This window comes from Arvicanthis niloticus, chromosome 7 (assembly GCF_011762505.2).
Source record: "Arvicanthis niloticus isolate mArvNil1 chromosome 7, mArvNil1.pat.X, whole genome shotgun sequence".
Classification (NCBI taxonomy): Eukaryota; Metazoa; Chordata; class Mammalia; order Rodentia; family Muridae; genus Arvicanthis; species Arvicanthis niloticus.
Window position 1 is genome coordinate 56,426,901 of NC_047664.1, and position 26,346 is coordinate 56,453,246.

The 26,346-nt window shown below is 39.0% G+C and overlaps 1 protein-coding gene across 3 annotated transcripts in view; it reads left to right on the forward strand.

Moving 5' to 3' along the window:
• Rbpj (recombination signal binding protein for immunoglobulin kappa J region) overlaps nucleotides 1-26,346 on the forward strand; it is a 186,135-nt gene that overhangs the window by 141,403 nt on the left and 18,386 nt on the right. For all 3 annotated transcript variants that reach the window (XM_076938502.1, XM_034508515.2, XM_034508517.2), the window contains exons 2-3: nucleotides 17,358-17,396; nucleotides 22,643-22,738. In XM_076938502.1, coding sequence (XP_076794617.1) covers nucleotides 22,650-22,738 — 89 coding nt within the window. In that variant the 5' untranslated portion in view covers nucleotides 17,358-17,396; nucleotides 22,643-22,649. The remainder of the gene's footprint in view (nucleotides 1-17,357; nucleotides 17,397-22,642; nucleotides 22,739-26,346) is intronic.

Genomic DNA, 26,346 nt, shown 5'->3' on the forward strand with positions numbered 1-26,346 from the left:
ATAATTACCTAACTAGCTAACTTAATTTTTGGTATGCTTGGCCTTGAACCTATTATCTTGCACATGCCTGGCAAGCACTCTTGTCATTAAGCTGTACCTTCAACTCTTCCCCTCACCTTTTTTTAAAGATTTATTTCTTTATTTCATGTGAGTACACTGTCGCTGTCTTCAGACACACCAGAAAAGGGCATCAGATCTCATTATGGATGGTTGTGAGCCACTATGTGGTTGCTGGGAACTGACTGAACTCAGGACCTCTGGAAGAGCAGTCATTGCTCTTAACTGCTGAACCATCTCTCCCAGCCACCACCACCCCTTTTTCTTTTTTAAGTAAATAAAAAAAAATTTCTTTTTTAGTTTTATACTTTCCTAGTAGTTTAAAGTGTTCAGAGACTACTATTTGATGTTTCATTATATGGGACATATTTCCAGAAGGATTTTTATTCCTTATAAAAAGAATAGTTTCTGTGAATTGTAGTTATTAACCATAACTTTGGATACAAAAGAATTCCCAGTGAGTTAGTTACGATTCATGATCAAATTTTAACAGAGCGGTTGTAGACTAGCAATGAGAATAATTAGCTAGAAAATATTAGCAGGGTAGAGATCCCTTTGTGTAACATTTAACTTTAATATCCTGGCCCGTTTATATGAATAATTAAAACTTCTGAAACATTTGGGATGCGCTGTAATAGTTGATTCTCTGAGCTCACCAGGGAAGTTGAAACATGATTTCCATCAAGCAGACGGCTTTCCTATTGCCGTTCCTGAGCAGTTCCTCCTGAAGTTTATGTTTGAGTTGGGCGATTTCCTAGTCACACCAGCTCCGCACTTTGGAATGCCTGGTAACAGAATATGATGGAGATGTGTGCTTCCCACAGTTGGAGCTGTGTATGCTTAATCACAATTCAACTAATGGGCAAATAAAATACTCTTCTTCAGTCCCAGGAGATTTATTCTTTCTCCCTAGTCATCCTTTCAGGAATTTCTTAGCTGCTTGTTCAACCTTTTCACTTTGATCAACTCCCCCCCCCCCCATATTATTTTAGACAGGGTCTTCCAATTAATTAACCTCAGGTAGACTTTGAGTGTGGGAGTCTCTTACTACCTCAGCATCCTGAGTGCTGGGATTATAGGCCTATTGCTGTCAGCGTGCTATTTTCATTTCCACTTAGTCAGATGACAACTTCTATTTAGTGCTTTGAGAGTGGCTTGTGATAGAATTTAGGTAGGCTTCATTATACTGGGGGAGGCTTTCAGAATGCAGCCATGCTGGGGTTTATAATTACAAAACCATCTTCTTTTCAGTTCATAGTGAAGCTTTTTTGGTTTTGGACTTTTTTTTTTTTAAGTGGGGTTTCTCTGTGTAGCCCTGGCTATTCTGGAACTCTCGGCTGGCTTTGAACTCAGATTTGCATGCTTCTGTCTCCTGAACACTGTTATTAAAGTTGTGAGCCACCACCTGCTTATAGTGAAGCTTTGATGGAGGTTTTTACTTGCTAGTAATAGGTTTACTTTCCCTAGTTTTCAATGTGCTTGACTTCTCCCATTGGAAAAATTTAAAAGCCAGAAATTTGGGATATCCATATATATTTGTGCTCTTTAAAATTACTCACTAAGATTCTAAAAACATTGTAGACTTGATAGTTGAAATAGTCAGAAATTTTCAGTCTACTTGAAAGTTTTTCCTTGATCATATATAAGAACAATCCAGTGATGTTTTGAGATAGTACAAAGATGAGTTGTATCTTGGGAGAGAGTGTAAGGTTTTATTTTTCTGACATAATTAATTGATTAGGCCAGTTCAGAGAGTGAGTAGAGTTAAAGAACTCTTAAATTTGTCAGGAAGTGGGGAATTTCCAATGTTTTATATGGATCCAAGGGATCATTGGTGTCATTTATGGAGTAGGTGGTACTGACATAAGTGAACAGGGGAGGAGGAGCTCAGTTAATGCTGGGAGAAGTTCTGGGTCAGTTGACTAAGAACTTGAGAATTGAAGGCTGATTCAGGAGAGCTAGATGAAGGTATTCAGTGGCCAGTTATCAGTTATGTATAGGATTCCAGCTCAAGAGAGAGGTCAAGACTTGAAAAACATACTTGAGGACTAATTAGACCAAGATCCTAAGGAGGACTAAGCAGAAGCAGCCGGAGAGCACCAGCATGCAAGGAGTGAGTAGAAACTGGTAATAACAGCAGGGCAAGGGTTCAGCAGTGCAGTACTCCAGAAATGAGCAGAGGACCTGGCCACTGGGTCACATACTGCAAAGAGCAGGGGAGAAGCTCAGTGTCCATCAGATTTAGGGCTCCTAAGAACCAAGAACCTGACAAGACTGTTACCATAAAACAGTGACAACTGTGTAGTTTGTGCAAGTTGAGGAATTGAGTCAGAGGAAGTAAACAGTAATGGCTCTGAGTGTGGAAGATGAAAGCTATAAAGCTGTGATGGAACTTTTTTAAAAAACAAACTATAATTTATGTTGGGGGCATTTATTCTTTTGTATGTCCATTTGGCCTTTGTTGCTTTCAAATAATATCTTGGATGCCATGGTAACTTCATCATATACTTTATATCGCAAGATGATATTTTGTATGTGTATATGCACACACCCATTTTAATTGTGTGTGTGTGTGGTGTCGGCGGTGTCAGCAGTGCATGTGGATGTAGGTTTCTGTTCATGTGAAGGCCAGAAGGCCAGAGGACAATCTCTGGTGTTGCTCCTCAGGCAACATTGTTGTTTTTGAAACAGTGTTTGGAACTGTCTGGAACTGGCCAAATAGGCTAGGCCTGATGGCCGGTGATTCCCAGGGATTTGCCTGTGTCCATTCCCCAGTACTAGGTTACAAGCTTGTGTCACCATACTCTCACTTTTTAGGTCCTTGTACCTACCAAATGGTTTCTCCAGTCCCAATTTCTATTTTTATGACTTCATCAGTGGAACTCTTTTTAAGACAGGTTTTCTCCTGTGTAGCCTTGGCTGTCCCAGAACTTGGTTTTTAGACCAGGCTGGCTTTGAACTCACCAAAATCTGCTTGCCTTTTCCTCCTGAGTGCTAGAACTAAAGGTGTATGTTACCACTACATAACAAACAACTCTTAAAGGTGGGTTTTGAAGGTTTGTTTGATTCTTCTTAAAAGGACAAATCAAAGATGGAAGACTTGAGGGCCCTCCCTCCATGTTAAGAACATTGCATACAATGGCCTTGGAGGCCAGAATAGGGCAAGGATCCACTGGGACTGGCACTACAGATAAATGGATGCTGGCTCTCTGGAAGAGTGGCTAGTTCTCTTAACCACCGAGCTATCTCTTCAGCCCCAGTAACGTGTACTTTTTTAAAACCTTGTTGGTGAGAAAAATGCCTTAGCTCTAGAGATGATGGCACAAGTTTCTGTATTGCATAAGCTCTGGCTTTATGCAGTTGCACAGATCTTTTAGGGTATAATACGTATGTGGAGTGAGATTATTGTTGATAGAGGATTTAAGTTTTGTTTTTTTAAGTAGTCATTGCTCTTATTCTCTTATGTCAACTTGACACAAACTAGAGTCATCTGAAAGAAGGGGGAGCCTCAGTTGAGAAAATGCCTCCATAAGACCATACTACAGGCATTCCTGTAGGACATTTTTAAAATTAGTGATTGATGTGGGAGAGGCCAACCCTTGGTGGGTGGTGCAGTTCTTGTGTTGGTGGTCCTGGGTTCTATAAGAAAGCAGGCTGAGGGAGTGAGCCAGTAAGTAGCACCCCTGCATGGTTTCTGGATCCGCTCCTGTCTCTAGGATCCTGCCTTGTTTGAATTCCTGTCCTGACTTCCTTCAGCAAGCAGTTTACCTGCCAGGCCAGCGCCCAGGCCCCAGTAACTTCCTATTTTGATAGTATGGTTATATATATTTAAAAGACATGCATGCTTTTAGGCTCATTGATAGATTATGAGTAGGTCTCTCTAGTTTTAACTTTTCTTGTCCTATTAGGAGACAGCATCTGCTAAGAACTACTTTATGTTAGTGAGTAGAGCTGGGAGTTCCTTATATCTACTTTGCTAGGGAGCTAAGAAGAGGTTTCCAGGGAATATTTTTTTCTCTTAAATTTGTCACTACTCAGAAGTCATATTCACTTTATGGTCATATATAGTCAGCAGCCCTGTACCTAATACCATTCCATCTCAGAAAATGCATTGCATTTTTGGACTTACGATGAGATTTTTTTTCTTGATAATATATACCTAAAACATTTTTGATAATTGGCAGTGGAAAGTTGAAAAGCTTGAGAGAACACAAAATACATGTGAAAAAAGATAATTGGAAATTAACATATAAAAAGAAGCCCCTGGAGGCTTTTAAAAATAGTTTTTTCTTCCACAGTGTTTCAGCTTTCTAAAATCTCTTTCTCTCAGCTCCATCATAGAAATTAAGCTAATGGAAGGCACTAGATCACTGAAATGAGTAGTTTAACTTGTGGGAAACATTCCACGAATGATAACCTGTTAAGTTTATTACTTCTGGGGCAGTGATGGCACATGCGGTTAATACCAGCACTTAGGAGGTAGAGGGAGGCAGATCTCTTGAGTTTGAGAACAACCAGGGCTACACAGAGAAACTATCTTGAAAAACAGATAGGTAGGTAGGTAGGTAGGTAGGTAGGTAGGTAGGTAGGTAGGTAGGTAGATAGATAGATAGATAGATAGATAGATAGGCAGGCAGGCAGGCAGGCAGGCAGGCAGGCAGGCAGGCAGGCAGGCAGGCAGGCAGGCAGGCAGGCAGACAGACAGACAGACAGATAGATGTTTGAGACAGAGGGGTATTTTGGCTATTGGCTTTAGGTGAAATTGCCTTTATTGTTTAATTACTTCAATATGGAATAATATTAAGTTAGCTTGTAGAATATAGGGAAAAATTAAATCAACCCAAAAATGTGTGGAATTTCTTTCCCTTCAGCAAATTAGTAATCAGTTCTGTTGCAGACACTTGATGGGGATTCTCCAGTTAATTAAGTTCTAAAGAAGGCCTCACCCAGGTATGGTAGTCTGGACCTGAAATTCTAGCTACTTGGGAGAATTGAGTCTGGAAGATTGCAAGTTCAAGACTTGCCTGGACTACATAGTGAATTTAAGGCTAGCCTCAACAATTTACTGAGAACTTGATTTGGAAAAAAAAAAAAAATTAAAGACTGGAGATACAGCTCAGTAGTAGAGAACCTGCTTAGTGTGCCCCAGGTTCAATCCCTAACACTGCATTGTGGGAGAATTCAGAACCTTCTTTTTTTGGTAGGGTATGTATGTGTGTTTGGTTTTGATTTTTTTTTTTTTTTGAGACCTTGTCTTAGTAGCTCAGGCTGGCCTAGAACATAAATAATTAGCCCATAGCCTAGGCTAGCCTTGAACCTATGAGATCTCATTCATCTTTTGATGAGTGCCAAGATTACAGGCATTCTTACTTTAATTTTTATCATGTGATGTGTGATTTACTTTAGGGGGAGTATAGTATACATGTTCTTGGTATGTAGCCTTGGTAGGCTTCAGACATGGGAACCTCTTGTCTCACTTCCCTCTTGCTGAGATACAGTAATGTGCCACTATGCCCAGCTCTATCGCCTTTAATTGGCTCTTTGGAATGTTTGCTGTTCATGGTGGTTGAAGAGTAAAGAATAACATTTGAAAGAATTTAGAAATAAGAGGTGAGTTCTTACTTGTGTAGTATTTTCTGACATTAGTTGCTTGCTTTAGTAGTTAAATATTTTTATTCTTTACAAAGTAAAATATGACTAAAGGTCAAAAATTTAATTTTACTGCCTTAAACAGTCTACATTTTCAATCCATGCCCTATACGTATGTCAGTATACTATATTGGGTTGTGATGTACAATTGAAATTTCTGTGTCCATTTAAAAATAATCCAGTTGGGCCGGGCATGGTAGCACATGCCTTTAATCCAGTCACTTCTGGAAATTGAAGACCTGCCTTCCCTGCTCTCTGACTTATAGTTTATTTGCTATCACTCTGTGCCTGCCAGGTAGTGCTTTGTGTGTGTGTACTCCTGTTTCTCATTGCTGCTCAGTGAACATTACTTTTACCCCAGGTTTTCAGAAGAATAAAGTATGGTCCATAAAAGGTGGCTTAAGTACTAGAGGCTCCTTAGCTTACTGTGATCTAATGTGGAAGGTTTGGGATTCAGTCTTAGTTTGTTCTTGAGAGGCCATTTTTATAGTTATTCTACTGACATCTTCTGGCTGAGTGCTGGAGCTACAGATATAAATATACCTGAGGAAATGTATTTGTATTTTAAATGTACTATATTTTTCTATTCTAAATAAAGTCTAAATAATATAAAAATATGTACTTTGAAGAAACAATATATATAGTCAGGTAACCTAGCATATTGCCATGTTAATGTCATTATTACTTAAAAACTTCTTTCATCAAGGGTGTACCATAATTTAAGCAACGACCCCCCCCTTTTTTTTTTTCCTCCGAGACAGGGTTTCTCTGTGTAGCCCTGGCTGTCCTAGAACTCACTCTGTAGACCAGGCTGGCCTGGAACTCTGAAATCCGCCTGCCTCTGCCTCCCAAGCGCTGGGATTAAAGGCGTGCGCCACCACCGCCCGGCAAGCAATTCCCTTTTGCTGGCAGGAATTTCCCAGTCCTTTTCTAGTCAGTAGCAGTGAACTGGAACACCTTGTCTTCAGATTATTACTATGTGAGATTTGATGAAATAAACATTTCAAATTTTTGGCTTCTGATTTTACTTGGATGCCTGAAATTTATGCTTTGGCAGTAGCTTGTTGTCTGCATAATCTTTGCGTATATTGTCTTTATAATTATTGTGTGTTATAAACTCAATAGTCAAAACTAAACCAAATACAGTTGTCCTGAAGTGTTTGGTTCCAGGATCTCTCTTAGACGCCAGAATTCATGGAGGCACAAGGTCTTCAAGTTACTGGGTATAGTTGTATCTGATTTACATATACTACTCGCTAAAGGTCATCTCTAGCTTACTTACAACATCTAATGCTATGTGAAGCTATTAAGTGTGGTCACACTGTATTGTTTTAAAAATACAAGTCTGGATATAGTAAATACAGACTAAATATTCTTCATATTTAAAAGATTCTGTTCTTCAAATTATATGTAATGTGTACGCAGGCATGTGCACATGAGTGTAGGTACCTTTAGAGGCCAGAGTGCTGAATCCCATGGAACTGGATGCCCTGTGTGTACTGGAAGTAAAACTTGGATTTTAACCCCTGAGCCACTTTTCCAGTCCTATTCTAAAATATTTTTTATCCTGATAGGTTAGTTCTCATGTACTGACTTGGAACCCTCAAAAATTCAGTTGTCAAGAAGGATGCCTTATTTATTGATCTAATTTTCTTTTTAAATTGTGGCTGTCCTGATTCTTTAACCACAGCATGTCTTCATGTATACAAAGTTGTACGTTCTAAATATGTATCAGTACAGTTAAACATAACCTCCAGTCAATGTATCAGTACAATTAAACATAACCTCCAAGATTTCCAATATTCTGAGTTAATTTTTTAAAGGAATTATTTATGTATATGAGTACATTGCAGCTGTCTTCAGACACACCAGAAGAGGGTATCAGATTCCATTACAGATGGTTGTAAGCCACCATGTGGTTGCTGGGAATTGAACTTAGGACCTCTGGAAGAGCAGTCAGTGCTCTTAACTACTAAGCCATTTCTCCAGCCCCTGAGTTAATTTTTAAGAATGTGAAAGTGGATATGACAGCTATATTTTAGAGTCCTAATATCTTTTGGCAATGTGTTTTCCCCATCCCACCTAGCAGAGTCATTGATAAGTATTTCCATTCATGTTCAACAGATATGTGTAGATATGTGTATGCCTACTGTGTTTTAGAGCACAGCACACCTGCTCATCATCATTTAGCTGACATTCATGCGTTCAGAATAAACGTGCTATGCTACATTATCACTTGGTATTTATTAGTGCTTACTGTATTTTGACTTTGGTTTATGGGAGTAAAACCAAAAGTAGGATGTAAAAACTGGCATGAAAATGTATTTCTGTATCTAAAGAAGATGAAGTGAGACATCACATAGACATTTGCATAGGCTCTTTCATATTTATTAATGTTACAACTAAAGTTGTTACAACTAAGGGTGAGAATTTTTTATCAATATTCTTGTTACTGTCTGCTACTTTGGACTTGCCTTTTATAGTGAGTTTTGCCTAAGATACACTGTTTTTTTGTTAAGTATTTTGTTTTCTGAGACAGTCTAACTATGTAGCTCTGGTTGGCCTGGAATTTAGAGATCTACCTGCTTCTGCCTATGCCTACTTACACTAGGCCTGCATTTTAAAATGATCTTTTCATTTTCTTGTTTTAGTAGATTTTTAAAACCTTGATTGCAATAATTCTGCAAGACTTTTTCACCTGTTATAAAGACAGCATAGGTAGTGTCTTAGTTTCTTGTTTGTGTTGTCCAGTTTGTTACCAAACATTGCCATAGTTCAGTTTTTATTTATTTATTTTTATCCTGCCAGTGGTTTTGGAATAAGTAGAATTTCTGCTCAGATCTTGAATTGCCTAGGTGTTTCCTGGACTGAATTTGTGAGGTTTTTGTTGATGCATGTCCTCTTATTTTAGTGCCCTCATTATCTGAGGCTCTGTTTGTCCCCACTTTGTCATCTCTGTAACCTAAGAGCGAGCATGGCTTAACCTTTCACATTGATTTTCCTTGCAAGGATAGGATTTGGCCATTAGACAAGCCAAGGAAATGTCTCTGCATCTACCTACCGTTCAAGGTCACTTTTTGGGAGGAGGAGGTTCATGGCCACTTTTGATTTGACAGCTAAAATTTAGCAAAATCTGCATGATTTAAACTTTTTCACATTCATTTTTATTGCCCATATTTATAGATATGCACTTTGTGTATGCCTGGTGCCTGTGGAGGTCAGAAGCAGGCATTAGTTCTCCTGGGACTGGAGTTATGATTGTGAACTGCCATTTGGGTGCTGGGAGTCAAGCCCAGATCCTCTTGTTGGAAAAGCAACAAGTGTTCTTAACCATTGAACTAGCTTTTTAGCCCAAACCACATTGTTTAAAGCAACAATAAAAGATCAAGTTTATCACTTCATGAGAAAATGGGATTTCATTTGTAGGCACCAAGTTTCTGACTTCTTTAAATATAATTGCTTTATGACCGACTTTCCCCCCCTCTTTTAGTGGTATGTATGCCATACCCTCCACACTGCCTGTAGGGATCCCCTTACATACATATGTTGTGTAAGTAAGATACAGGAGTCTGTAGGGAGTAGAAGAGAATGGGAAACCAGTGCAGCAGTGGGTCTTGATGGTGTTAGCCAAGTCTGTCTTATCAGCTACAGCTGTTTGGGGGTTATCCTCACTCCCGTAAGTCACCTCTTGTCCACGCTTTATAAGTAAGCTCAAGAAACTCACTGGCTTGCCAAGTTGGACTTTGGTAGAATCAAGTTTTGAACTGCCAAAATATCTGTTCTGGTAGGAATAGATGTTTGTTAATTACCTTCACAGCTGTTATCTATAGATGTGTGCAGACATGTTGTTAGTAGGAAGTGTTGCATGGTGAGAGTGTGTGGATTTGGGGTTTGGAAGAGTTCAATTTCTTTATTACTTTCCTCTTGTCTTCAGACAATGCTGTCTTTCTGTTTTCAGTAGCATTGCTTAGCTTTTCATCGTGAAGAGGGTTGATTTCTCCCACTTTACCAGGTTTACCCACTTTCAACATCCAATGTTCTGCTTCATGCTGCTGGGAGCTGTGGCATTTACTCTTCAGAGCTATGTCCCTTTTCTTTGGTGTCATAAATGCACCCTGACATCTCGTCTATTTGAGTTTTTCTTCCTAGCTCACAGCTAAGGACAGTATAGTCTGGCTTAGTGGTGGATTCTGTGACTAGAGTTCCCTTATCTCTAAAAAGAGCATATTGTAAGTTAAGGCACTCATTACTAGACATGATCTTTTTTTAAAGATTTATTTACTTTATGTATACGAGTACACTGTAGCTGTCCTCAGACACACCAGAAGAGGGCATCAGATCCCATTACAGATGGTTATGACCCACCATGTGGTTTCTGAACTCAGGACCTCTGGAAGAGCAGTCAGTGCTCTTAACTACTGAGCCATCTCTTCAGCCCCCACTAGATATGATTTCAGTATGCTTTTGTTTATTTAAAAAAAAAAAAAAACATGTCAGAGGGGGCTGGAGAGATGGCTCAGTGATTAACAGCACTGGCTGCTCTTTCTGCATTAGATCTCCAGCACTTACATGACGGTTCACAACTGACTGTAATTCCAGATTCATGCGATCAAATGCCCCGTTCTGGCTTCTGTGGGTACCAGGCATGCATGCAGGCAAAACACTCATAAAATAAAACAAACACTTAAAAAAAAAAAACGTTAGAGTCATCCTGTAAAATGAGAATTAACTGTTGCAAGAGTTTTTATAAACCGTTTAAAAGTACCTAAAATAATTTTTTAAGGCAACAAAACTTGTATCCTGAGCAAGTGATGATAGTGTCATTAACACAGTTTTGACTTTGTGCTGTATTTCATTACTTTGAAAAATACTACTATTTTGGATGTTTGTGGGATGTGGGATAGCTCCAGAAAAAGTACTTCATAACTCATCTGAAGTATGAACCTAGCTGAGAAAATGCAGTTTGTTGAGTCAGGTCAGTTCCTGGGAGGAAAATGGGGGTATGAAGAAAATTGACCTTTTTGAAAAATTAATTGAAGCCACCTTTCTGTGCACCACAGAACTGCTAGGACATGAAGATAGGCTAGATGAACAGGAAGATGGGCTTGAGGTCTTCACAATGCCCAAACTTACAGTTAAAACGAGGAAGTCCCATTTCCATTAGTAATGAAGTCAAATTCTTACTTGGAGTGCCATGAGTCTTTCTGTAGCCCATTGTGGGGAAGCTGTGCAGTGTCAGGTGCCGTAACATCTCTTGTGTTAATATGGAATCTTTAAGAGTTGTGACTGTAAGCATGCAACATTGAAAAACTGGTTAGGAAGAGCACAGCTGGGAATCCTGGGATAGAAAGACAAGATAGACTTTTTGAACAAGTATCTACTTTGAGGGCTTTTGTGTTTTGCCTATTACAGTAATTGTGATGAAGGTGATGACAGCAGTTGAGCAACTGAACTAACTCAGTATTAATTTAGTTTTATTAAGACTCCTATGTTGAAATTCCTGTGGAAAAACCTGTGAGAATTTTAGCTGGGGTTAGTTGACAGGCTAGAAGCAGACAGCATCCATGCACATCCATAACAAGGTGGGATGGAGCAAGTAGATCCATAGAAAGCATTAATCTTTCAAATTTTCACTAGCTCCCTCTTCAAGAAGCAAGTTTTAAATTGTAGTAGTCTGGTTTTCCAAATGGATTCCATATACCCACTAACAGATCTTATTCTGTTCGTTCCTATAGTCCTGTTTCTAGTGAGTGTTTACAAAATGAATACTTTTTTTTTTTTTTTAAATGAAGCTTAAGTTTTTAAGATAAATACGTATCTTGTCATGGGATGAATCCATACTCTTATTTGCTTGATGTTTGATTTACAAATAGAATGGCAAAATATTCAAAAGGATTTTTTGTTTTGTTTTAGTTTTGAAACAATCTTTTTCTCTATAAACACATTATTCTTGTGAGTTGGATACTAGTGGGTCTAAAGGAGCAGTTCTCAATCTGGGGCTTGAACAACCCTTTCGAAGGAGTTGCCTAAGACCATCAGAAGACACAGATATTTACAATTATGATTTATAACAGTAACACAATTACAGCTGTGAAGTAGCAGTGAAAATAATTGTATGGTTAGGGTCACCACCACATGAAACTGTATTAAAGGGTCACAGTATTAGGAAGGTTGAGATCCACTGCTCTAAAGACTAGAAAGGCTTCAGTGTGTTCCTGTACTGACAGAAAGCGGTATACTCCCTGCTAAGTGCTTTGCACTCATTAGCCATACCCAGGCTCAGCATTCCCATTTCACAGAGTTGGAGGCTGAAGTTAGAGAATAATTAAAAAGCACTGGGAAAACAAGGACTTTACTGGAGCAGAACTTGAAAGTAGCTCACTTAATAATTGGAGCATTTTCTTGAAGTGAAAACAGATTATTTATAGGGAAACTGATTGTGATCTTTTTCACATCCCACAGAAGAAAAGCTGTATCCAACTAAAATATTTCCATATTTGGGATTGACCAGATTTAGTTTGTTAGGAGATGGACAATCACCCCTTTTATAGCTACTGGATTCTCCATCACTCTTTGCTTTCTTTGACTCAGTGGCTTTGACACTCCCTAAAACAGTCTTTTTCTCTCCTCTCTTTTGTTGCTGCTCTCTTGGCTCCAGTGTCTCTGACTCTTTTTCCTTATCTTTTTGTACTCTCCAGTCCCACCCCCACGTCCCCATTACTTGTGCTTTAAACAAACAAAAGACTACTTTGTATTCTTCCTGTAGATTAATACTGTGAACATTGACTGAGATCAACCTTTGTGTCTGTGTCTCAGAACAAGGCAGGTCCAACAAGAAGTGAGTAGACCAACAAGGGTCAGTCACAAGGATGCTAGGAAAATACCATAAATCTTAAATCCTAGAAGACTGACCCAGGACAAAACACCTCCTTCAGAGTAAGGAGCTTGTTGACCTCTTGGTACTTCTTTTACCACAGGCTGTCTTGGTCTGTCATTTGCGCCACACACACACACACACACACACACACACACACACACAGACACACACACGTTGTACAGAAAGAGGAAACTGAGAAACTCACCTCCTCCGAGCTCTTATGTCTGGTCTGTGTTTCAATAGGGAAAACACAAATGGGCTGAGGCTTCTTCAGCTATAACAGAACCAAACCAAGGGAATGTCTTTATCCATTTAGAAGTCTTGACATTATATGTATTTCAGTCAATGTTTAATGTGTCAAGAATAACCTTATAATGCTGTCCCTGTGCATGTCTGACTTAAAATTTGGCCAGCATAAAAGGATAGCCTAAAATGCCATTGTATAAGTCTGGCTCATTGTGAAAGCTGTTTCTAGGTTACTTACACTTGTTTATAATCTGTATTTAACTAACTCTTAGAGCCATTACCACAGTCATATTTTTTTTTCTGGCTTATTTAACTATATGCCAGTCTTTATATTTTTTGGTTGAGATTCTATAATATTTGATCATTTACTGATAAATACTTTATTGAAGAGTTTTCCCCCAGAAAGATTAAATATGGTATAATGGGATAAGCAAATGAGTATTATCACAAAGAAATTGAATAGGGCATTTTAGGGCAGGAAAGCAAGGAGATATTAAAAGTATGGTGTTTTTATAGATTTTTTTATGGTGTTTTGTCCTTGTCTTTGCATGATCGATATGTAATTAGAGGTTAGGGGATGGCTGGGCTGGAGAGATGGCTCAGTGGTTAGGAATACTTATTGCTCTTACAGAACACACTTGGTTCCCAGCCACTCACATTGGGTGGCTCACAGCTGCCTATAACTCCAACTTCAGGGGATTTGCTGCCCTCTTGGCCTCTTTGGTACACATGGTGCACATACATGCACACATACAAACACTCATACACCTAAATTAAAGTCTTTAGGAAAAATGTAGGAGAAAGCTCTGCCTTGTGAGTCAGAAATACCACCAACTTTGAGGACCATTGATGAAACTGGAGAAAGAAATCACTTGGTTTGGGAGTCAAACTTGAACCGTGGCCCCTACCTACAACTTCTTAGCTCTGTGGAGTTAGGCCAGGTTTCCAATTGCTCTGTTTTCTCTTTTCTTTGGAATGAAATTCTGGCTTTTTAAAGTGTTTTAGTCAGTGTTTTAATGCTGTGAAAAGATACTATGACCAAAGCAACATTATAAAAGGAAACAGTTGGGGACTGGCTTACAGTTTCAGAGGGTGGGTCCTTAACATCCAGGTGGGGAGCATGGCAGCACACACGTCACTGATGTAGTAGATGAGAGCTACATCCTGATCCATGGGCTTTTGAAACCTCACAGCCCACCCCCAGTGACACACTTCCTCCAAGAAGGTCACACCTACTCCAACAAGGTCTCCCCTAATCCTTCTAATCGTTTCAAACAGTGCCAGTCTCTGCTGACAAAGCATTCAAATATATGAACCTATGGGGAATATTCTTATTCAGACCACCACAGAAAGCTAAGGTGCCCAGTAAACAGCCACCTCTATATTTTATTTGCAATGATGAATTATCCATTGTGCAGATGAGACAACATGGTCCTTGTCTTTCATTTGACACCTGGTTTTGCATTCCTTGGTAGCATTTACAGCATGATAATAGGGTTGGAAAGAATTTAGTGTCTTAATTGTCATAAGATATATTTTATAGAAGCTGTTGTATTCAAGAAATATTCATCAAACATTTATAAAGTGTTTTCTGACCACAGGCACATGTATTCCTTATACTCACAATTTTGTTTTCTCTCTTCTATGAATTTTATTATTCTAGGGATCTCAATACTACTTGTCAACTTTTATGTGTGGCATTTCTTCAAGGTTCATGTATGTAGTATATGCCAGTATTATCTTCCTTTACGCTGAATAATCCCTCTTTGTATATAGCATTTTGTTTGTTCTCCTAATTGTCAGTGGGTGCTGTGGATTCTTTTCACTTTTTAAGCTATTGTGAATATGCTGCTAGGCAGCCAATGTACCACTCTGAGTGTTTGCTTTTCACCTGTTTTCAGTATGTGCCTGGAAGAGGAATTGTATTGTTTCTGGAATAGTCACCCAGATACCTCAAGTGAGAACATTGGCCACATTTATATTATTCCTGTATATATCTGTCTGCACATACATACGATGAACACACAGATGATTATTTTTGAACCATTTGAAGATAAAATGCCAGCATAAGATTTTTCTCTAAACACTACCGTATTTCTAGAAGTAAGACCAGTAACTGAAATTAGGAAATTAAAATTAATCTGATCTGTTTTATTCAGATACTGTTAATTTTCTAATGTCTTCTACAATGGAAAAACATCCTAAACCACATGTTGCATGTTTTTTTGTTGTTGTTTATTTTTGTCTTTTTAACTGGGTTAGTTTCTTATTTTGTTTGTTTCACAGTTTGAATTTGTTCCTCATGTTTAAATTCAAGGTCTACAGTTTCACCATAATGTAATAAAAGAGACACTGTGTCTTATTGCATTGCATAAGTGGCATTCAGTAAATATGATTTCACTCAGACTCATTCCATCTCCCTGTTGCCTTATTTTATGGGGAGTGGGATCCTGCACATGAACCCAGGGCTTTCATGCATGCTAGCTAAGTATATACATTCTACCACTCAGCTATATTCTGCCCTACTCAGTGACACACACAACTGAAATAGTTCGTCCACAGTCTAATTATATATATATTTTTTGAGTTTACAAATTTAGAGAATTTCATTGTGAGGCCATAGTTCCCCCCCCCCCCCAAACTTCCACTAACCTTCTATAGACATACTTGAAAAGCCAGGTGCAGAGTGCAATTGAGGATGACGATCTCAGGTCATGTCTTTTCTGTTCCTATTCATTGACACAGATTACTGGCGGATAGTTAGAAGGTTTTTTTGTTTGTTTTGTTTTTGTTTTTTTAAATTTAAAGAGAAAAAATATAGAAGGGGCTTTAAAAATTAAGAAAAAGGGTACTTGTGAAGTGTTTCTACACAGTATGTATAATAAAGGGGGTGGGGTGGGGGCAAGGGGTGTGTTTCCATCTTTCGGCGTCTACTACCTTTCTTTGAGGTCAGCTCTGGGGGATGTTTGCTCTGATAGGAATGTGCTAACTGAACACGGTGGTCTAGGAGGATACAGCATACTGCCTTCCTCTTATTTGTTGCATTCATCAGAACCGTGGTCATACTGAGCTGAATTCTAGCACAGTTGCTTTTAAAAGTAACCATTAAGATAAGACCTGGTTCAAAATAAGCTTTAAAAAGGCAGTACATGTCCTTTTGTTGGGGTCGAGGATCAGAGACCCAGGATACTGAGTGAGTCCTTGGCAAGCGTTCTCCACTGAGCTGTTCCCTAGCTCCTTCATGATAGTGTCTTTTTCAAAGGTCTGTTTTCTGCACTCATAGATAGAAAATGAGTAAACTCTTTAAAAATAAATTACATGTTTTCTTAAAATGTATATTAAAGGTTGAGAATATTGCCTAGTTCGTGGAGTATTTGCTTAGTACACACAGGCCCTGGGTTTGATTCCTAAGTATTGAATAAAACTGATTGTGGAGATAGAAGCATATGGATCAAAAGTTCAAGGTTGTTAACTACTTGGTAAGTTGGAGACCAGCCTGGGATTCATGAGACCCTGTCTCATAACAAATATCAATAACAAAAAATTTTCAGATAGATAAATTTTTCTAAAATTTTTGCTGTCATAAATTATGAATATGATTAACTTATCTCCCTGTCTGTTTGCCCTGGTTGTGCATAAGTTCCATAAGGGCATGGGTTTGTGCCTCTTGCTCACTGATGTTTGAACATACCTGTACTTAATTCCTAGTTATTTCATGATAACCATTTGTTATCAAGGGTTGAATGCTGATGAACAGCATGTAGTCCGTTTCTCTTATTGGTACAAATGCTTTGAAAGTATGAGTGAGTCTGCTCTGTCTAGCACTTTCTTCTGAAGTGATTGCTCAGAACTCCCAGTACTTTATTATAATTAAATACTGTTTATAGAAGTTTGGGTTGTTAGTGTTTTTCTTTTCCACTTTCCCTTCAAGTAGCTCAGTGATGTTGCTTGCCTTCAATTCTTTTTAATCCCATTTCAAGATGATGGAGAAAATTTGTAAAATTAAAAAAAATAGAATTGCTTTAAGCTCTGCGATCCCATTGACAAGAGGTTTCTTCCATGTTTTGTGCCTGTTTTTCAGTTCATTACTGTGCTTCCAAAACCCAAGTGCTGCTGTGCAACAGCAGAGGCAGAGTGGCTCTGATCCTCTGGCTTAGGTGTGGGTGCTACGTTGCTCTGTACTCACAGCACTTGTTCTGGCCCCCTTTCTTCTTTGGGTATTTGAAGTGGTTGTTGTAGTTTTTTAAGTGACATGCAGTTACAGTTGATTGGTAGGTGCTAGGTATTGAATTCATGTCTTTGGGAGACAGCAGCAAGTGTTCTTACTGCTGAGCCATCTCTCTGTCCTTTGTTTCTAAGAACTCTTTGTATTGTATATTTGTTATTTCTGGTCACAGATGATTGCTGGGGGATTTGTCTTTCACTGTTGATAATTAAGATTGACAAGTCATAAGGAACACTTTCTAATGCCTTATAGTTTACTGTGACATTTATCTGATGGCTTACTTTCTTTTTTTTTTTTTTTCAGGAAGTTTGGTGAGCGGCCTCCACCTAAACGACTCACTAGGTAAGCATACTAGTCATTTAAACATAGATCCTATCATTTTAGACACTAATATTTTGTAGAATTATGCCCAGAATAAATTGTGCTTTGGTTTTATCTAACCGTCGTGGAATAGAGTTAAAGACTGAAACTTCCAAGAAATTCAGTTTTTTACAAAACAGAGCGCAAGAGCAGAGGAGTAAGGACAGTGAGGCCCTCTGAGCTCCATCAGCTCAGCTTGCTCCACACAGCTCAGTAGAGGAGCAAGAACTGTGTAGGATGCTGGAAGCAGCAGAGCTCAGTCAGCCACACAGACAAGCTGCACATAGACTCTTCAGTGAGAAGAAAACCAATCCAGACCAACCCAGAAGTATCTATTGCAGGAGCTAAGACTCAGCTGGCTTCAGTGCCTGGCTCTACAGAGTACTTCAGGACGAAGCCTTTAGATACCTTCCTCAAAGCTGGGGAAAAGGGTCTAGTTCTAGTGCATTCTGAGGACAGAATGCTGTTACCTAAGGTAGGCAATGCTCATATGCTACTAAAACACAGAAACACAACTATAGACTAACACTCCATGTGAACAAAGATTTCTGTTCAGAAGTACAAAAAAAGAATGAGCTCTGCATACACAAGTTCTAGAAAATAGCTGCTCTTACTGACAGGATGCAGATGGTTATTGTTGTTTCCTGGAATGGGACAGAGCAGAAGGGATTTCAGAGACCCAGAAGAACAGCTTTGGGGAGCCGAGACTATCCTGTTGTTCCAGTGTGGTGCAGTGTGCTGGTACTAACGCCACCATATGGTAGGCCAACTAGATCTCATTAAAACTCTTAACATTTTAGTAACTTTTTTACATAGGAGATAACATGGGAGAGTAGCCTATCTGCTTTGGGAGAATTCGATTAAGCTTTGTTTTTCTTAAAGCAAACTGCAGATGTCTTCATTGTCTATGCAAACTTAGCAGATGTGTCTAAGGGCAAATGCAAATTGAAAACCAATAACTAATTCTGTGGTAAAATTAGTTTTATTAAATACAAACTTGAAATCAGGATATTTTCTTAATAATTTCTATACCAAAATTAGTACCATTTAATACCAACTTTGGAATCTTATTCTCCTCTGAAGTGACTCTACTTTAGGAAAACAATGTCTTATTTGGCAAAAAAATATTTTAAGAGGTTTGTCTTCACTGTGTTATAGGGAGTATAATGTGGGGCGCATGTCTTCTCTTTTAAGGAACTTTCAAAGCCTACCCTGCCTTGTTCTATCTTAACTATTTCCCAAAGCAAACAGTATTGGTGGGAAAGTTTCTAATGAGGCCAGGGGAATTCTTTATATATGATTTAAATTTTTAGTTAAAAGTATAAATAAATGGAGTTAAAGACTACACTATTCAACATGACTGAATTTGCTTTTTAAGTATTACATTTGTGTGTGTGTGTGTGTATACACGTGCGCACACCTGTGTACATGAGTAAGTGCACGGTACACAGTAATTGTGGAAGTCAGAAGACCATTTGAGAAAAGGGAATCTTCTCACCTTCCATGGATGGATCCCAGGGATAGAAGCCTACACATTCTTTCAGAGATAGTTTTGTTATTTTTCTCCTCCCATAACTGCAAACTAGGAGCTGCTAACTAATGCTCTTGCTAAAATTTGTTGAGTAACAGGATTTTCTTTGTGAGGTTTACCATTATTTTAGTTTGCATAATTGCTAGAATGATTATATATTCTTTTGCTCAAAATATCTATTTTCTGTTACTGGGAGCAATACTTTTCACAGAGCCTATCTCTTTCATGGAGACATCTCTCTGCTCTTAAAATCCCGTGTGCAAGACCCATGAATCATGTATTGTTCTTGACTTGAGTGAGGTTGATGTTTGAACAGTGTTTAGTACTTACACTTCTCTCGCTCTCATTTGTTATTGTTGGTGGGGCACATCAGTGGCTATGTCTGGAGATGAGAGGACAACTTTCAGGAGTAGGTCATCTCTTCCACAGCTGTCAGGCTTGCAGGACAAGCACCCCTACTAGCTGAGCCACCTGCCTGTCCCCCTTCTCTGTAGCAGGATGCTGTTCTTACATTTTAATGTATTCATTCTCATTAAATAAGACAAACATATAAATGTGCTTGTAGATTTGGTAGATACTGCTGTACAGAGGTGAATGACAAGCTCTCACCTCAAAGGAATGGGAGATAGGTTTAATCTGTAGCAAAATATAGGTGACCATGGCCCAGAAACATTCATCAAAGTCTCCAAATACAATGTGCTAACATGGAAGCAATCTCATGGAATTTTTATGGCGATAAAACAAAGTTATAAACTAAGAGATTTAGAAAATACAGTTATATCAGAGAAGCAGGTTAGAGCAAGATGGGAGATAGAAGACTGCCTGGTATGCCATCTGACAACACGTGTAGTCTTTTTATTGGTGGAAAATTGAGGTTTTGTTAAATTAGTACATTCTAAATCTGGCTAGTAGCAAGAGCTGACACAGAGGTGGGGGTGGGGATATGACCATTTAGTATACTAATGATAGCCCCAAATAGACTGTAATTAGACTCTGAAATAGCAAAATTTTAACCTCCCCACATCTTTGGTCAGTCAGCCTGTGCAGACAACTTCTTCCCAAAAATTCTTCTCACAATGCATTGAGGCTTAAGTCAAAAGCATAAGGCGGTGTGCATCCCCAAGTCTTTTACCAGCATGCTTGCAAAGCTTTCACGGAAGTTCCCATGCCTGTTCTCTCCTGCAGCATGTGTATATAGTTAAGAGCTTGGGATGGTTCTTTAAAAGGAAAATAATGATGATACCTATAACTTGCTGACAGGAACTACTTGTCGGGGGTGGGGCCTAACTCACTTTTAGGTTTGTTATGTTTTTCCTCTTTCCCAGTAGCTTCACAGAAGAGACAAACCTCAGGTTCAAAAGGAACAGAGTTAAGATTCAGACCCTGTTTCCTAGCTTAGCCATTGTACTACCAGTAGTACAACTTTGTCTTTGAGATTGCTAAACTACCTAGCTTTGATTCCTGCCTCTTCTGTATCATTTCAGGAAAGTAACTTAACAGTGTCTGGTCATGAGGTGTCAAGGCTGTTGGTTATATTAATATACTTGCTTAGAAAAATTAACTAGCACAGCTTCACTTCTTTGTGTGTGTGTGTGTCTCTCTCTCTCTCTCTCTCTCTCTCTCTCTCTCTCTCTCTCTCTCTCTCTCTCTCTCTCTCTCTCTCTCTCTCTCTCTCTCTCTCTTCTCTGTGTAGTCCTGGCTGTCCTGACACTCACTCTGTAGACCAGGCTAGCCTCGAACTCAGAAATCCACTTGCCTCTGCCTCCCAAGTGCTGGCATTAAAGGCGTGCACCACCACTGCCCGGCACAATCTCATTTTTTTTTAACATCCCAAATGTTGTCTCTCCCACCCCCTTACCCCCACCTCACAGAGTCCTTTTCCTCCCTCCCCTTCCTGGTGGCACACTAATTCTCTACAAGATTAGCTGTGTCTTCTCCCATTGCAGCCAGAAAAGACAGCCCTGTGTGCCTGGGGCCTCAGTCCAGCCTGTGTATCAAGTAAAAGAACTTGAGGCAGAGCTCTTTTCCTTGAAGCCTGTGCTGTATGTCTGGGGAGGTAAAGAAAAGCCACCACATAACCTGGTAAACATATAAGCAAATAATTACCAAGTGACATGGCAGAGGTCATACTGTTAGCAGAATTTAATTTAGAAAATGTGCTTGCAGACAAAACTTTTAAAGTATATAGCTGCTTTTCAAGTTCCATGCCTGGGACTTTTACACAAATTTTGGCAGTGTTGGCTTTCTCTCGACTTTCGTTTTTTTTAATCTTGTTTTTTTTTTTTTTTCCATGTATATCATGGAATCTTTCTCACTTCTCTTCCACTTCATTCTTTTAAGCCAGGATCTTTTAATCAAACCCAGAACTTGACAGTATAGCTGGTCTTGCTCCAGGGATCTCCTGGCTCTGCCTTCAAGGCTGGAATTACAGGTGGGTCACCATGCTTCCCTGGTATTTAGATGAGTTCTGGGAATCTGGCCCTCTTGTAAAGGTTTTAGCCACCGAGCTATCCCTAGGCTGCTGTTGTTTTTTATTTTATAATCTCCTCCCCCATTTTATTCTCTGAGCTGTCACTCATCTCCCATAGTTATACCTCAGCAGCCTTGCCATTGCTGTCTGTTCAATATAGAGATTGTGTGCATGGTCCTGGTCCTTCCCCCTTACTCCTTGACCTAGATAGACACTATGTTTCAGCGCTTGACTGTATACGCCTTTGCTAGTAGTGCGCTCCTCCATTCTGTTCCCTTCAGTGGGGGAGGTCCAGTCTCTCTGCCCACACTGTGTACCGCTTTCCATGCCTTGCAGCTAAAACATTTTTCTCAGTAAGAATAAATATCATTAGGTTTTCTCATTAGACCCCTTTAACCACCCTGACCCAGGCAGTTGTGTTACCGCCAGTGTTCAGATTCTGAGAGTGAAAGCTAGGTGAGGCTCAGTGCTTTATCCAGGGATTTAGTGCGCAAGTGACACAGATTTATAATTCTTTATATTTAATGACTTTATGACAGTTGACAGTTTTGACCGCTTATTACTGTCATTTGGATTGTCTTTATTTATAATGTAAGTTGAATATAATTTAAATTTATTAAAAGTATTCCTTGATTATCCTGACTTTGATTTTGTGATGTGTAAAATGTAAAACATCTCAAGACTTGAGATTCTACTTAAAGCTGTAGAGTTTTCCCTCCTGTGTGGCACTTAACTCAGGTAAATAAATACACCTTGAAATTTTCATAAAACATTTACTTAATAAGCATGTGGCAGTTTTCATTTGATGTCATGTTGAATTTTTTTGAAAGTTTAATATAATTTTCAAAAATTTCAATTAGCGGCTTTTTAATATATTCAACAAAATTCTTTAGGAGACTTAGTTTGGGGTCAGGCAGTAGAAGTTCCGGTGACTTGATGTTTTGTTAAATGAGAGGATAGAGGAGCAGATAAGCTATAGAGAAAGTCAGTGAATTACACAGCCAGTGTAAACATTCGTTGTATTTTAACAACCAAGACGCAGGGTGAAAGCGGGTGTGTATTGTCCTTTGCACAGGATTTTTTAAGGTAGCTCACGTAATTGTTTCTGGCTTTGTGTTTAAGTTTGTTGTTTAATAATGTTCATAAGCATTCTTCTCATCAGCCATAGTGGAAGATTTTGACAAAAGCACCATCCCTACAGTAGTAATGGTTATATTTTGATTGCAGGGAAGCTATGCGAAATTATTTAAAAGAACGAGGCGATCAAACAGTACTCATCCTTCATGCAAAAGTTGCACAGAAGTCATACGGAAATGAAAAACGGTAAGGTTGTTGGGTATTTGGGGCAAATAGTGCTTATTTTATAATTTGCATATGATTTATATTTATGTCTGAGACTTGTTTCTATTCCTGGGTTTATTTGCATAGTAAAAAAAAAAAAAGTAGGTAAGGGGACTTACCTCTTAAAGGGAGAAGCAGTGAATTGTGGCATGTTCAAATCAGAAAACTTAGTGAGCACCATCCGGCCACAGCCCAAATTTATACAATTAAGTCTGTTTGTTTTGGAACTGTGTTCCAAGCATCTTAGTGACATAACTTTTGCAAAGCATTCTTTCTTTTGGGGGTAAAGTGTAATTTGATAAACAGCTGCACCCTCGAATCCCACCCCCGTGCCACTTTAAAAAGGATGAGGCAATTGTTGACAGTTATGTAATCCTGGCTGTAGGAGAGGCTGAGGCAGGAGGATGGCAAGTTCAAGGCTTCTCTGGGTTATAGAGAAGGCCAGTGTGATCAACTGTGACTCTGATTCAAAAAAGTCGGGGAACGGGGCTGAAGAGATGGCTCGGTGATTAAGAGTACTTGCTGATCTCCCAAGAAACCTCTTAGGTCCAGTTTCCAGTGTTCATGTCTGTACTGTTATAACTCCAGCTCCAGAGGAACTGGCATCCTCTTCTGACCCCCATGACCACCCATACACATGTGGCACATAAGCATCTACACACACAAATAAAATTAAATCTTCTTCAAGAAGTCTGGGCATGCAGCTCAGTGATAAGAGTATATGCCCATGCAAACAGGGCTCTGGGTTCAGTAGATAGGCAGGCAGGCAGGCATGAAGACACATAGTTGCACATAAGTAAGGCCTAAAAATTCTGAGCTCCCAACTGCTTGAACCTATACCTGGTAGTTAAGAAAGTTCATCTGCCCCATACATTAAGCATGGTAGCATTGTGCACCTGTAGTCCTACCTGCTGTGGAGGCCAAGTCGAGGATTCCTTGTGCCCAAGAATTCCTGGGTCACATTGCAAGTTCCCTCTAAGGAAAAAAACACAAAGAAGTCTTCGTATACTCAAACCTAATTGGGCACTACAGAAATTACCTATAAAGATAATTAGTGAATGAATGTTGTTTCTGCGTAGTCTTTTTCATGAAACTTGTATCTCATTATGTTTGGCTTGATTATGGGCTTCTTGGTGGTCAGGGTTTTGCTTCAGAATTGGTGTTAGAGCTCAAACCCAGAGTTCCCTGAACACAGTGTGCATGGTCTACCACGTGGTCACACTCCACACACCAGCTGCAGTCACCTCATGGTAGGCAGTGAGCTGAACCTGGCCTGCTGGACCAGGTCATTGTTGGCTCAGAATCTCATCTTCGCTGTTGTCACTTGATTCCAGGTACTGTAAGCATTGTCTTTCAAATAGCGTTTTTTGGTTAAGTATTACTGGTTTCAAACAGCAGTTTTTGGTTAAGTATTATTGGGTAAAGAGATCCTGCTTGTGTGTGTGTGTGGGGGGGGGGGGGGGGGGGAGAGGTGGTGGTGAAGGAATCAAAGTTTTGGGAATTGGCCAGAAGGAAGGAAAGTGTGACTTTGAAGACTAGGTTAGAAGAATGAAAGGAATCTTAGAATTTGTGACAAAGGAAATGGCATATGAGCAAAAGTAGGAAAATATAAATGTATAATTAAATCACTTTACATGATACAAGGTAATTAGGAAGTCTCTTCTTTGATCTCTGAGCTGAAAAGAAAGTAATTGATTGATTATTCTCAAAAGAGGATGAATATTGAAATGAAATGGAAATAATATTTAGCATCCTCACAGCGTAGTCTTGGTATTCAGCTCTTTAAAATTTTTCTGTTCAGGCATGGGCTGGCGTGATCGGTAGGGGTGGAATCCTAGGCCTTTGTCATATTGAAAGATTCTTTAATGAGCTCCAACCCCAGTCCTGTTTTGTTTTACTTGACATGTGAAACTTGATTACTGATTTCTAGTGAAACATAGAAAATTGATGTGAATAACTAACTCTTTTTGTTAACTAACTTGGTCCTAGATGAATTTCTATGTTTTGATTTTTAAATAATAAAATGTAGCATGTATGTGTAATGTATTAACATAAAACAGTTCTTAATTCTAGAGCTAAGTGTAAATAGTCATGGCTCAGGAACACAGATTTAGGTCACTTCAAATGCTATGTTGTAATGTGAATATGATTTTTACAATTAGTTAAACAAAGTAAAGTAAATTAAACAAAAAGTTGTAAATCAAGAAACCTTTCTTGGTTAAGGTTGGTTACAGCAAAGGGTTATACTGCTGCCTGGTGACATTCTTGGCTGTTGAATTGGTGAAAGTTAGTAGTCGGGTAATACTTTTGGAAGATTTTACATGATAGCCACAGGGCTCTTAGGTCAGGCACAGGTGAATGGCTGTTTAGACTAAAGATAGCTTAAGAGAATTTAGCCCTGAGTTTGCAACATTCCAACTCTCCACAGATGTGGCATTATAATCAGTCAATCAGACTTAGTGACATGGGTGTGACCTTTTTCTGGGAACTTGAATTCACATTAGTCAGTTGTTTTCTAAGCAAAAGAAGAATGCTTCTCACCACTGAAGAATGTTATGTTTAAGTCCAGTTATGCTTTGTGAGATGAAATAGAGAGATTGTCTAGCGACTCTGGTCTTGAACCAGAGAAGTGCTCTACCAGAATTAGGGTTTTAATATACATTTTAGGGGAAATGAAGGTAAGGAACATACATAAACATACATGCCTTGGCTTCAATTGGTTGTTATCCTTGGTACCAGAATTGGAACTCCTACAGCTAATTCCAGGGTTTTAAATTTTCTTTTAAGTTATTTCTATGAAGTGAAATTCCACAGGTGGGTGCTGTCTCCTGGGTGTAGTGTTGATGCTGTCTTCTGTGGGTTAGCAATAGCACAGTGTCAGGGCCAAGAAATTAAAGGTGCCTCCAAAGAGCATAGTCCTTGTGAACCTCACGCAGTCTCATCTCATGCTTTCTTGACTAGGTGAGACCACCCAAGCTAGACCTCACTGAAGCACATGGAGCAAACATGTTAGTCACTTGGCTGCAAACACAGGCAGTGCTGGCTCTGCTTTTCATTCTCTGGTGTTTTGACAAAGCCTCTTATTAGTTAGATTGTTTTCTTCACTTATTCTCTTTTTAAATTTTGTTAGTTGCTAGGGCAAAAGCACCTATACAAAGTCATGGGGCATTTAATTTTATAATGGATATCTGAGACCTTCTGAAGTAATAAGGGTTTGTTAGTCATTGTAAGAAATACAGGACCACAGGTCTGCAGTTGGCTTATCAAGAATCATAAACCTTTTAATCATTGTCTTTATTGTAGTGGCCTGGTTTGTTGTTTTGTTTTTTTTTTTTTTTTTTTTTTTTTTTTTTTTTTTAAACCTTTTGTTATTTAGGTATGGCTTAGTCAATCTATAACCCCATTAAGTACTAGAAGAGTTTTAGCTTTTGGCCTCCAAGAAAAAGAATGAAGGTGTTACAGTAACTACTCTTCTCCGTCTTTTGTGTTGTGAATCATGTGTATTAAAATGTTTCCAAGGAAGGGAAATATGATACTTCACAAAACAGGAAGAATTGTATTGGTCTCTCTCTCTCTCTCTCTCTCTCTCT